The sequence below is a fragment of the Prionailurus viverrinus genome, chromosome D3, assembly GCF_022837055.1.
Source record: "Prionailurus viverrinus isolate Anna chromosome D3, UM_Priviv_1.0, whole genome shotgun sequence".
Taxonomy (NCBI): domain Eukaryota; kingdom Metazoa; phylum Chordata; class Mammalia; order Carnivora; family Felidae; genus Prionailurus; species Prionailurus viverrinus.
The window spans coordinates 6,311,484-6,323,712 of record NC_062572.1 but is presented as its reverse complement, the minus strand read 5'-3'; the positions used below and the strand labels follow the sequence as shown (position 1 = coordinate 6,323,712).

The 12,229-nt window shown below is 45.7% G+C and overlaps 1 protein-coding gene across 1 annotated transcript in view; it reads left to right on the top strand.

Moving 5' to 3' along the window:
• The window catches only part of DNAH10 (dynein axonemal heavy chain 10), a 147,762-nt gene that overhangs the window by 30,364 nt on the left and 105,169 nt on the right, over positions 1–12,229 (top strand). The window contains 2 exon segments of the mRNA XM_047826686.1: positions 6,751–6,945; positions 10,347–10,517. Coding sequence (XP_047682642.1) covers positions 6,751–6,945; positions 10,347–10,517 — 366 coding nt within the window.

The window sequence follows — 12,229 nt, the reverse complement described above, 5'->3', positions numbered from 1 at the left end:
TAATGTACTCTTGGACTCAATTTTCTAGTATCTTATTGGGAATTTTTGCATCCATGTTCATCAAGGATATTGGCCTGTGGTTCTTTTTTTCAGTGGAGTCTTTGTCTGGTCTTGGAATCAAGGTAATGCTGGCTTCATAGAATGAGTTTGAAAGTTTTCCTTCAATTTCTGCTTTTTGGAACAGTTTCAGAAGAATAGGTGTTAATTCTTCTTTCTTTATTTTTTAAAATTTATTTATTTTGAGAGAGAGAGTGCAAGTATGAGTGGTGGAGGAGGAGAGAGAGAAGGAGAGAGAATCCCAAGCAGGCTCTTACGCAGAACCCCATGTGGGGCTTGAACTCATGACCCTTGAGATCATGACCTGAGCTGAAATCAAGAGTCAGACACTTAACTGACTGAGCCACCCAGTTCTTCTTTAAATGTTTGGTAGAATTTCCCTTGGAAGCCATCTGTCCCTGGACTCTTGTTTATTGGGAGATTTTTGACTACTGATTCAATTTCTCTTTCTTTCTCTCTCTCTTTTTCTTTTCTTTTGAGAGACGAAGGATCCCATGGGGGGTAGGAGAGACAGAGAGAGAGAAGTGGGGCTCAACTGGGGCTTGTGATTTTTACCCAAAGCAGGGTTGGGGCTCACCCGATGCAGGACACGAGCTCACCTGAAACAGGGCATGAGCTCACCCGATATAGGGCTTGAGCTCATCTACTGTGAGATCATGACCTGAGTCGAAGTCAGATGCTTCACTACTGAGCCACCCAGGTGCCCCCTGATTCAATTTCTTTGCTGGTTATGGGTCTGTTCAAATTTTCCATTTCTTCCTGTTTCAATTTTGGTAGTTGGTATGCTTTTAGGAACTTATCCCTTTCTTCCAGATCTCCCAGTTTGTTGGCATATAATTACTCATAATATTCTGTCGTATAATTGTCTGTATTTCTGTGGTGTCAGTTGTGATCTCTCCTCTTTCATTTACGATTTTATTTTATTTTCTGGTCTTTTCTCTTTTTGATAAGTCTGGCTAGGAGTTTATCAATTTTGTTAATTCTTTTCAAAGAACCAGCTCCTAGTTTTGTTGGTCCTGTTTTACTTTTTTTTTTTTTTTTTTAATTTATGTGTTGTTTATTTCTGCTCTAATCTGTATTTCTTTTCTTCTGCTGGTTTTAGGCTTTATGCGCTGTTCTTTTTCCAGCTCCTTTAGGTGTTGGGTTGTGTACTCGAGACTTTTCTTGCTTCTTGAGTAAGGCCTGTATTGCTATATACTTCCCTCTTATGACTGCCTTTGTTGCATCCCAAAGGTTTTGGACTGTAATGTTTTCATTTTCATTTTTTCATTTGCTTACATGTATTTTTAAATTTCTTCTTTAATTTCCTGGTTGACACATTCATTCTTTAGTAGGATTTTCTTTTTCTTTTTCTTTTTTTTTTAATTTTTTTTTCAACGTTTATTTATTTTTGGGACAGAGACAGAGCATGAACGGGGGAGGGGCTGAGAGAGAGGGAGACACAGAATCGGAAACAGGCTTCTCTGACGCGGGGCTCGAACTCACGGACCGTGAGATCGTGACCTGGCTGAAGTCCGACGCTTAACCGACTGCGCCACCCAGGCGCCCCTAGTAGGATTTTCTTTAACCTTCATGTATTTGTGGTCTTTCCAATTTTTTTTCTTGTGGTTGACTTCACGTTTCATAGTGTTGTGGTCTGAAAATATGCATGGTATTGTTGCATCCACACAACTCCTGAAACAGAATGCTATGGGCACCAGTGACAGTCACAACAAAGTTTATTACAATGAGAGGCAAGGCCGACCGATCCGGACCAACACTGTTGATAAGAGTGTGGCCCCGAACAGCCGGGGTACAGAGTTTTTATGGCCGACCACATCGTTTTATCATCACCTGGGAACAGAACAGAGAAACAGTTCCCAGATGAGTTAGAAACAGTTGCTGGATGAAGTGATTATTTTAGACTTTTTGCTGCTAAGTTGCAACCAGTGGATCTCCTTGACCTTGCCTCTGATGCTCTTCTCTTTGAGCTTTTGTTTCCTTCATTGGTGAAGCCTGATTTATAACAGTATGAAGCATAATTTACAAGAGTGAAGCAAGGCTGTTATCTCTTGACCTTCAGTGTCAGAACAAAGCTGTTATTTTTCAAGCTACACGTTAGCCTTACATTACAATTTAACCCTTACAGTGTGATCTCAATCTTTTTGTATTTGTCGAGGGCTGATTTGTGACCCAGTATGTAATCTGTTCTGGAGAATGTTCCATGTGCACTGGAAAAGAATGTGTATTCTGCTTTAGGATGAAATGTTTCCAATATATCCATCAGTCCATCTGGTCCAGTGTGTCATTTAAAGCCGTTGTTTTCATTTACAATTGTTAGGTCTTCTTGGTAGATAGACCTCTTTATTATGATATAGTGCCCTCCTTCACCTCTTGTTACAGTCTTTGGTTTAAAATCTAGTTTGTCTGATATAAGTATGGCTACTCCGACTTTCTTTTGATGTCATTAGGATGGTAGATGGTTCTCCACCCCCCTCACTTTCAATCTGGCTGTCTTTGGGTCTCACACGAGTCTCTTTTTTTTTTTTTTTTTTAATTTTTTTTTTCCAACGTTTATTTGTTTTTGGGACAGAGAGAGACAGAGCATGAACGGGGGAGGGGCAGAGAGAGAGGGAGACACAGAATCGGAAACAGGCTCCAGGCTCCGAGCCATCAGCCCAGAGCCCGACGCGGGGCTCGAACTCCCGGACCGCGAGATCGTGACCTGGCTGAAGTCGGACGCTCAACCGACTGCGCCACCCAGGCGCCCCCAGACTAAGTGCTTTTTGTCAACAACTTCTTTCTTTCCCATTGGAGAAAGCACATGGCACACTTTCTTTTTTTTTTTTTTTTTTTTTCCAACGTTTATTTATTTTTGGGACAGAGAGAGACAGAGCATGAACGGGGGAGGGGCAGAGAGAGAGGGAGACACAGAATCGGAAACAGGCTCCAGGCTCCGAGCCATCAGCCCAGAGCCCGACGCGGGGCTCGAACTCCCAGACCGCGAGATCGTGACCTGGCTGAAGTCGGACGCTTAACCGACTGTGCCACCCAGGCGCCCCGTCACACGAGTCTCTTATAAGTGGCATATCGATGGGTCTTTTAACCCATTCTGAAACCTTCGATCTTCTACGTCACCTATTCTCTCCTCTGCTTCTTCAATCCTGTTGGGACTCTATCCAGTCAGTTTTGCTTCTCAGTTACAGCATTTTATTTTTCCAGTCTGACTAGTTTTTGGGTCTTTGATCTCTGTAGCAAGGGTTTCTCTGGAGTCTTCTGTGCTTTTTTCCGAGGCCAGCTAGTATTCTTCTGACTGGTGTTCTAAATTCTTGTTCAGATATATTACTTCTATCTGTTGTGAGCAAATCCCTGGCTGTGGTTTCTTCTTGATCTTCCTTTGGGGGGGGCGGATTCTCTGCCTTGTCTTTTTGTCTAGGTTTTTGTCTTTTGCGTGTTGTGAGAGCTTGTTATGTTTCTTGCTCTTGAGAATACTGCTGTATTGAGGGGGTCCTACCTGGACCAGGGGGTCCAGGCCTGGTGCTTCGGGAAGGGTCTCTGGCGACGGGGCACTGTGCTGCTGTGCTTTGGTTGCTCTTTCCCCCAGGTCAGTCCTCTGCAGAGCTCCTCCTTGCTTGCAGTGAGGAGTGTTTGGACTTTTAACTACGTGCGCTTTGATTTGTTTGTTAAAGGAAGCTCGATCCAAAAAAAAAGAGAAAAGGAAAAGGAACCAAAGCCCCAAACGGACAAACAACTATAAGCCTGATTCCACGAGAGAAAAAAAGAGAGAAAGAACGAGACTGATTCAAAAAACGAGACAAGGGGGGCACCTGGGTGGCTCAGTTGGTTGAATGTTCAACTCTTGATGTCGGCTCAGGTCATGATCCCAGGGTTGTGGGATCGAGCCCTGCGTCAGGCTCTGTGGTGAGCGTGGAGCCTGCTTGGGATTCTCTCCTTCTCTCTCTGCCCCTCGCCTACTCACATGTGCACTCTCTCTCTCAAATAATAAATAAACTTCAAAAAAGAAATAAAAAAAAACCCCAAAAGCCCCACAAAAAGTGAGAGAAGGAAATGAAAATACAAACAAATGAACAAAAAACTCTAAGTCTGATTCCAAAGGAGAATAACAAAAAAAGAAAGTCTGGTCCTATTTCCAGCTTCAGAACTGAAGCTGACGCTTTGGAGCCCTCTATGATCAGTGGGTGGGGTGCGTGTGGGGGGGCCTGTGCTCCCCCTCTGGGGGAGAGGCCCCCTGCACCGGCTGGCGCCCAGTCAGACGGCTCAGCAGGGCGCAGGGGGCGCGGTCTGATGTAAGCGGCTCGAGCCTCCACTGGGGGTGCTGTGTTGCTTGAAGTCCCAGGTGCTGGTGGTCGGGGAAGGTGGCGTCACCCCGCTCTCTGGTCCCCAGGGAGGGGAGCTCAGGCCTCCAAGGCGAGCCAACGGTCTCCCCTCCTGTGTCCCAGGCTTCTGACAGATCCCTGCCAACAGGCCGACTGTGCCCAGGCTGGTGGTGGGGCTGGGATTCGAAACTCCAAATCTTGGGGTGCCTGGGTGGCTCAGCGGGTTGAGCGTCTGACTCTTGGTTTCGACTGGGACACGATCTCACACTTTGTGCCACTGAGCCTCACGTTGGGCTCTGCACCGACAGCATAGATCCTGCTTGGGATTTTCTCTCTCTCTCTCTCTCTCTCCCTCTCTCAAAATAAATATTTAAAATAAAAAAGAAAAACTTCAAATCTTAAAGAACCTGCTCCTCCCTCCGGAGGAGCTCCTTGCGGTGCTGCGCCTGGCTGTGTTCGGTCCCAGAAAAGCAGTTGTGTGGCCCCGTAGGCGCCTGGAGTTTATGGTGACGCACAGTGACAAGCTGCGGCCACGTCGTCTGCCCTCAGCGTGCGCCTCTGTCCCCTGCTGTGGATCGGCCGCTCAGGTGTGCCCCCAAGTCTTTTGTTCTGGGAGCGGCCATCTGCCCTCTTCCAGATGTACTCTGAGAAGGGGAAGGTTCTCTCCCAGTGCACCCCCGGGGATCCCCACCTGACATGATGTCGCCGGTCTTCTCCCCGCCCGCCCCTCCCGCCCGGCTCGACTTCCGGGAATGGTGCAAACTTCCAGACCCTCAGAATGTGAGCTCCTCTGTTTGCAAAAACTTGTGATAGTCCGTTTCTCTCGATTCCCCGGTCGGTGGTTTTGGGGGGTGTTTTTCTTGCACGACCCGAACCCCCTCCCCCCCCCCCCCCCCCCCCCCCCCGCTCTCTCTGTCTTCTCTCCGCGAAAAGGGCTCCCTCCCCTCCAAGGCACTGCGGCTCTTCTCTCCCCCAGTTCACGTCTCTGCGCCTCCTGGTACCTGCCACGGTCTCTCCCTCTAATTGTGCAGATTGTTCTCTTAATCCTCAGGCTGACTTCCTAGGTGCTCGGAATGATACGATGTTGACCGAGCTGGGTTCCAGGGACCAGGCAGGTCCAGGGTCCCCCTACCCCTCTGCCATCTTAACTCCTTCTCTCTCTCACTTCTTGGTGCGAGCACGTTCTGCCAGGATTCTCTACCTCCAGCTTACCAACGGGTAAGGAAGGGCTGGGTGGGTTGCCTGCTCTTTGTCCTATGTCATCGCTCAGGGGGAGTAGTTGGCCAACACGGGGAAACAACAGGAAGTTACAGAACCGATACGGTAGGTTTCCTGATCAGGTGTGTTTCCTAGCCCACTGTTCTGGAAGCAAACTCCGGCTCGAAGGGAGAAGGTGGTCTCTCATCGCAGCCTGTGTCCTCGTGTACTTGTCTTCGATGTGACACATTTCCCTGTGCTGGCTGCGAATGTCCCCCCCAACCCCCTGAACTGCCGTACGTGGGTCCACTAGAATTCTGTGCTCGTGGGGCGTCCCATGCTGTATGTGACAAAGTGGAAGCAGACAAGTAGATCCCACGTATCTGCTCACATGTGTGCACGGCCGTCCTATCAGATTTCATTTACAAAACACACGTTCAAAGATAAAATTACTGGGGTGTCTGGGTGGCTCAGTCGGTTGAACACCCGACTTCGGCTCAGGTCACAATAGTCCTATAAATGCATAGGTGTGGCTGAAGTAAGTGCGCTGCTGTTGGCGCTTTTGGGGTGTGTACTTGAAGCCTGATCTGTTCTGAGGGCTTGGACGTGACCAAGTGATATTCAGTGATGAGTAGTAGCTAGCTAGGCAGTTTGAACTGCACGTACAAAGGCCCTGTGACAGAAAGGAATGTGGAAGTAAAAGCAGGCCAGGGAGGCCGCGAGGAGGTGGGGTGTGGGGTTGGGTAGGTGGGGGCCTGAACATGCAGACTTTGCAAACTGTGTCAGGACGTATGGATCTTGTCCCATGTGCAGTGGGCATAGTACCAGAGGTCTTAGACTGGGAGGAAGTTGCCTATCTGACATGATTCTTGCTCTCAGACAAATCTAGACATGCAATCTATTTGTAGTTAAAACACTCATGAGAGGGGCGCCTCGGTGGCTCAGTCAGTTAAGCATCCGACTTTGACTCAGGTCACGATCTTATGGTTTGTGGGTTCGAGCCCCGCATCGGGCTCTGTGCTGACAGCTCAGAGCCTAGAGCCTGCTTCGGATTCTGTGTCTCCCTCCCTCTCTGCCCCTCCCCTGCTCGACCCTGTCTCTCGCTCAAGAGTAAATAAACGTTAAACACACTCATGGAAAACCGAAAGGCAGCCTCCCTGTGTTTTGTTTGTTTGGACAGGTTATGGAGGAATTTTACAATATATTTGGTCCAGAACTAAAGGCAGTGACGGGGGATCCCAAGCGCATTGACGATGTCCTGTGCAGGGTGGACAGCCTCGTCACCCCCATGGAAAACCTGACCTTTGACCCCTTCAGCATCAAGTCTTCCCAGTACTGGAAATATGTGATGGATGAATTCAAGATTGAAGTTCTGGCAAGTAACTCGTCTATAGATTTGATCTTGGAAGTGGGTACCATGGTTCCCCCATGTTAAATTTGTTTCGTTATGCTTAGGATTTTTTTTTTTTTAATCACAAAAAGTAATACCTGCTCACTTGTAAAAAACAGAAGCAATACCATAAGAGAGTCTTAAATACAGACTGGACCGAGGATTGCTGCAGGGGAGGTAGGTGGGGGGATGGGCTAAACGGATGGTGGGCATTAAGGAGGGCACTTGTTGGGATGAGCACGGGGCGTCATATATGAGGGATGAATCACTGGGTTCTACTTCTGGAACCAATGCTACACATGTATGTCAACTAACTTGAATTTAAATAAATAAATAAATAAAAACAAATGATACCGAGGAATATAAGATAAAAATGAACATTCCTTAATCTTTTTTGTCCCCATTCCTATCTCTAGGCAGAATAAGGTTAAGTCAAGCTACACACAGTAGCATCTCTACAAAGGTGGGTTTGCTGTATAATTGGGGAGGACATAGGAGGCTGCAGAATGGGACTTGACTTAGTAGGCAGTAGGGAGCCACTGAGGTTACAGAGTGAGGTAATCAGAATTATGGTTGAGGAAGGTTCTTCTGGTCACAGCATAGGCTGATTTAGGCTGGGGAATGAGAGGAGGTGGGGAGATGATATAGGAGGTTGTGGCCTGCGGTAGGGGGAAGGCAGAACCTGTCAAAGAGAGGCTGTAGCTGAGAATATGGTTTCACGCCACACAGCGTGATAGGATGGTGTATGGTCCATCGTGGTTACTCTTTCAACTTCACGTGGGAGGCACATCAGCGGCATCCCCATTTTAGGTCTTGAGTAATTGTTTTTATAATCAGAGCATCTTTTTATATGGGCAACCCCAGACTGTTCTTGGGTTATCTAAACATTTCCATTTTAATTACATCCGGTGTATTCTCAGCTTCTATTTTAAGTGTTATTTTTATATATTTTTTAATTTAATGTTTACTTATTTTTAGAGAGAGAAAGAGAGAGAGAGAGAGAGAGAGAGAGAGAGAGAGAAACAGAGCATGAATGGGGGAGGAACAGAGAGAGAGGGGGACACAGAATCCCAAGCAGGCTCCAGGCTCTGAGCTGTCAGCACAGGGCCCGATGCAAGGCTTGAAGTCATGGACCACGAGATCATGACCTGAGCTGAAGTCAGTCACTCAACTGACTGAGCCACCCAGACGCCCCTATTAATTTTTATTTTTAAAAATGTTTATTTAGTTAGAGGGAGGGACGGAGAGCACAAGTGTGGGAGGGGCAGAGAGAGAGAGAGGGAGACACAGAATCTGAAGCAGGCTTCAGGCTCTGAGCTGTGAGCTCAGAGTCTGACGTGGGGCTCAAACCCACAAACCATGAGGTCGTGACCTGAGCTGAAGTCAGATGGTAACCGACTGAGCCACCCAGGTGCCCCTAAGTGTTACTAATTTTTAAATTGAATTTTTCATTGAAGTCACTTTGTCAAGGAATACTAAAAGGCAAATAATAAGAAAAAACAGCCCCATGCTTAACCTTCTCCATTCCCATTCTTGATGTCATTTTTCACAATTCTAGATGTTTCTTTTGTTGTTCACCTTCATATTTCCTAAAGAACTTGCCAATGTGGTTATTTCCTGATGTATCTAATATAATCAGTTTTAGACAACTGTTAACTTTTCAGAGTAGATATGGACTTCACTGTCCTACTCCTTCCCCATACCCACTTGCCCCCCTGTCATCTAACAGAGATTTATAACTTTTGGCTAAATTAATGATTAGTGTTGACTCCTTATGTCTGTGCAAACAGTGTTCACTGCTGAGCCAAGAAGCACATCATAAGCACACTGCCTTTCTTGTTCAACCCTTCATTTTTCCTGAAGTTAATCATTGCTTTTATTTTTATTTGCCTGGTTATTTACATACCTGTTATTTTTTTCCCCAACTGCTCTAACATCTCTGCCACATATTTATCAATAATGGGTTCTGTCTGCTTAAAAATATGAGTGTTACTATTTTCCTAGAGGCCTTTGTCCCAGAGCTCTCTGTCCTTCTGTCCCAGTCTATATTGTTTGCTCTTTAGATTTATTGCAAAGTAGTCACCCTAGGACTTCTCATCTTTTCTCCTCTGTATTGGATCCTGTTTTCTAGATTTCACATCTTCCTCTTTTCTTGTTTAGGCCTTTGTTTTGCTGAAGCACATTTTTTAGTATCTTCCTAAGAAAGGTTTCATGGGACATCTCTCTTTTATGTCTTGTGTGAATTCTGGAATAAAGTTGGGTACAGAATTTAAGATTGAAGTAACTTTTCTTTGGGGGGGCGTCTGGATGGCTAAGCCGGTTGGGTGCCTGACCCTTGATTTCCGCTCTGGTCATGATCTCACATGACCAGAGTTCAAGCCCTGCATCGGGCTCTGTGCGGATAGCATGGATCCTGCTTGGGATTCTTCCTGTCTCTCTGCCCCTCCCCTGCTTGTGCTCTCTCAGTCTTTCAAATTAAGACTTAAACAAACAAACAAACAAAAAAGAAATAACTTTTCTTCAGATATTGAGGGTATTGTTCATTGATTTCTAGCTTCTAGCATTATCACAACTCTGCTGTCCTTCTGATTTAATTTTTCTAGAACTAACCTTCCACTCTTCATAGACTGGGGCGGGATGAGGGTATAGAGGATACATGGTGGCCTGGCTGTGCAGGGCGGAGGAGGGATCCTGTGTTTGCCCCTCGCCTTCCTGGTGCCTTGTGTCTCCAAACGTTCCTGGAGGTTTCGTGGGGAGTAAACAGGTACCTGCCTGTTCCCCTGTTGCCAACATTTCGTTGTAATCCTCTGCCTTCTGTAGAGTTACTTTCCATCTGCCGAAGACTCCTGAACTATCTTCTCTCCTGTTGTGTCCTCTTCTGCTTTCTTTGTTTGTAGGAGTTAACACTTAACAAAAAATTTCCTTCCTACCATTTTGAGTGCAACGAGGGGAGGGGAACAGAAAACCAATGTGGCCGATCTACTGTGTTTTTTTTTTTAATTTTTTTTTTAATGTTTTATTTATTTTTGAGACAGAGAGAGACAGAGCATGAATGGGGCAGGGGCAGAGAGAGAGGGAGACACAGAATCTGAAACAGGCTCCAGGCTCTGAGCCGTCAGCACAGAGCCCGACGCGGGGCTCGAACTCACGGACCGCGAGATCGTGACCTGGCTGAAGTCGGACGCTTAACCGACTGCGCCACCCAGGCGCCCCGCCAATCTACTGTTTTTAACTGGGCGCCAGCTTCCACTAAAGCACAAGGGAAATCTATCACAAGTCACAAATTTGTTTTTTGCTTATTTCTTGCCACTTTGTTTTTGCAGGATAATTACGGGGACATGAGGGCTGTGTTTCTGACTTTTGCTTTTTTTTTTTTTTTTTGGCAGGTTATTGAAAAAGAAGCAAAAAATTTTATTGATGAATCTTTTAAGACACTTCGATCAGCTGAAGCAGCGTTTGACATGCTTCTAAAATTTAAGCATATTCGTTCACGGGACGCTATTAATCGGCAAATGATGATGAAATTTAATGATATCCTGGCACAGTATTGTAAAGAGGTAATTGAAAGATCGACAGATGCCAGAGCAGTGGAAGGACACTGGGCAAAATGTGGAGAACTGAATGGGGCCATTATCTGTCTCTCCTATTCAAATTCAGAGAGACTGTGGAATTTTCCCCAGTGAGCATGGCACATGCCACAGATAACCAAAACAAAGTGGGTTTATTTAGTGAGGAAATTCAGTAAGAATTTATCAAATATAATATCATATACCTTACATTGTGATGGGCTCTGTACGAGTTTGTAGTTGTAATAATCACATTAATAACAGCAGAAGTCCTAGCTAATCGTGTGCCGAGATCATGTATGTATTTGCATATTATTTCAGAACAATGTATCCGGTGCTCACATATTTCCAGGTATGGTGTTAGGCACAGAGATAAATGAAACACTGATTTTTCCTTCAAGTACCTAGTGGGAGAAAGAGACGAAAAAACAAAAACAAAAAAACCCAACTTATCATCTTATTCAGAGGATGAAATGAGACTATGTGAAATAATTTGGTCAACGTCAGTTACCAAAATACAAAGGGACAGACTGGTCTCCAAATATGTGGTTTTCTCTTGATGCGGTACCAAGAGACTACGAACTTTGTAGTAAAAACCTTTACTTTGTAGTAAAGGTTTGTTATTTTACGTGAAGCTTTGGAGGTCAGAAGTCTACAGTGGTTGCATTGGGTTGAAAACAAGGAGTCAACAGGGCTGTAGCCTTTCTGGAGTCTCTAGGGAGATTCGATCTCCTGGGTTTTTTTCCCCCAGCTTTTAGGGATTCACGGCCCCCTTCCATCTCCAAAGCCAGCGATGGCTAGTCCCACTTCCGCCTAGGGAAAGACTCTGACCCTCTCTTCTGCCTCCTTCTTCCTTTTGTAAGGGCCCTTGTGATTACCTTGGGCCCACTCAGATAATCCGGGGTCATCGTCCTATTATAAGGTCAGCTGATTGTCAACCTCAATTCCCTTTTGTCGTGTTATGTAGTAAATTTACAGATTCTGGGCATCAGGACCAGGGGATGCCTGGGGGATGGGGGGGATGTTATTCTGTCTCCCACATCTAATTACCCACGTGAGAGTGTGGAGATGCTTCTTTTAAAATGCAGGTCCAGGGGCACCTGGGGGGCTCAGTCGTTTAAGTGTCTGACTTCGGCTCAGCTCATGATCTCGAAGCTCGTGAGTTCAAGCCCAGCATCAGGCTCTGTGCTGACAGCTCAGAGCCAGGAGCCTCCTTCGGATTCTGTGTGTGTCTCTCTCTCTCCTTCTCTCTCTCTGCCCCTCCCCGGTTCGTGCTCTGTTTCTCTCCTCTCTGTTTCTCTCTTTCTCTCAAAAATTAACTTAAAAAATAAAATAATAAAATACAGGTCCAGACCATGTGGTCTACCAAGTCCACTTCTGGGTGTATACCCTAAAAAATTGAAAAGTATGCTTTTTTAAAATGTTTATTTATTTTGAGGGAGAGAGAGAGAGCAAGTGGGGGAGGGAAGAAGGAGAGGGAGAGAGAGAATCCAACCAGGCCCCATGTTGTCAGGGCACACCCCCACACGGGGCCTGAACTCATGAACTGTGATAGATGAATGGATACGTAAAATGTGGTCTGTCCATACAATGGAATATTCCCAGCCTTAGAAAGGAAGGATATTCTTTTTCTTTTTTAAATTTTTATTTATGTATTAAAAATTTTTTTAAATGTTTATTTTTTGTTATTTTTTTTAATGTTT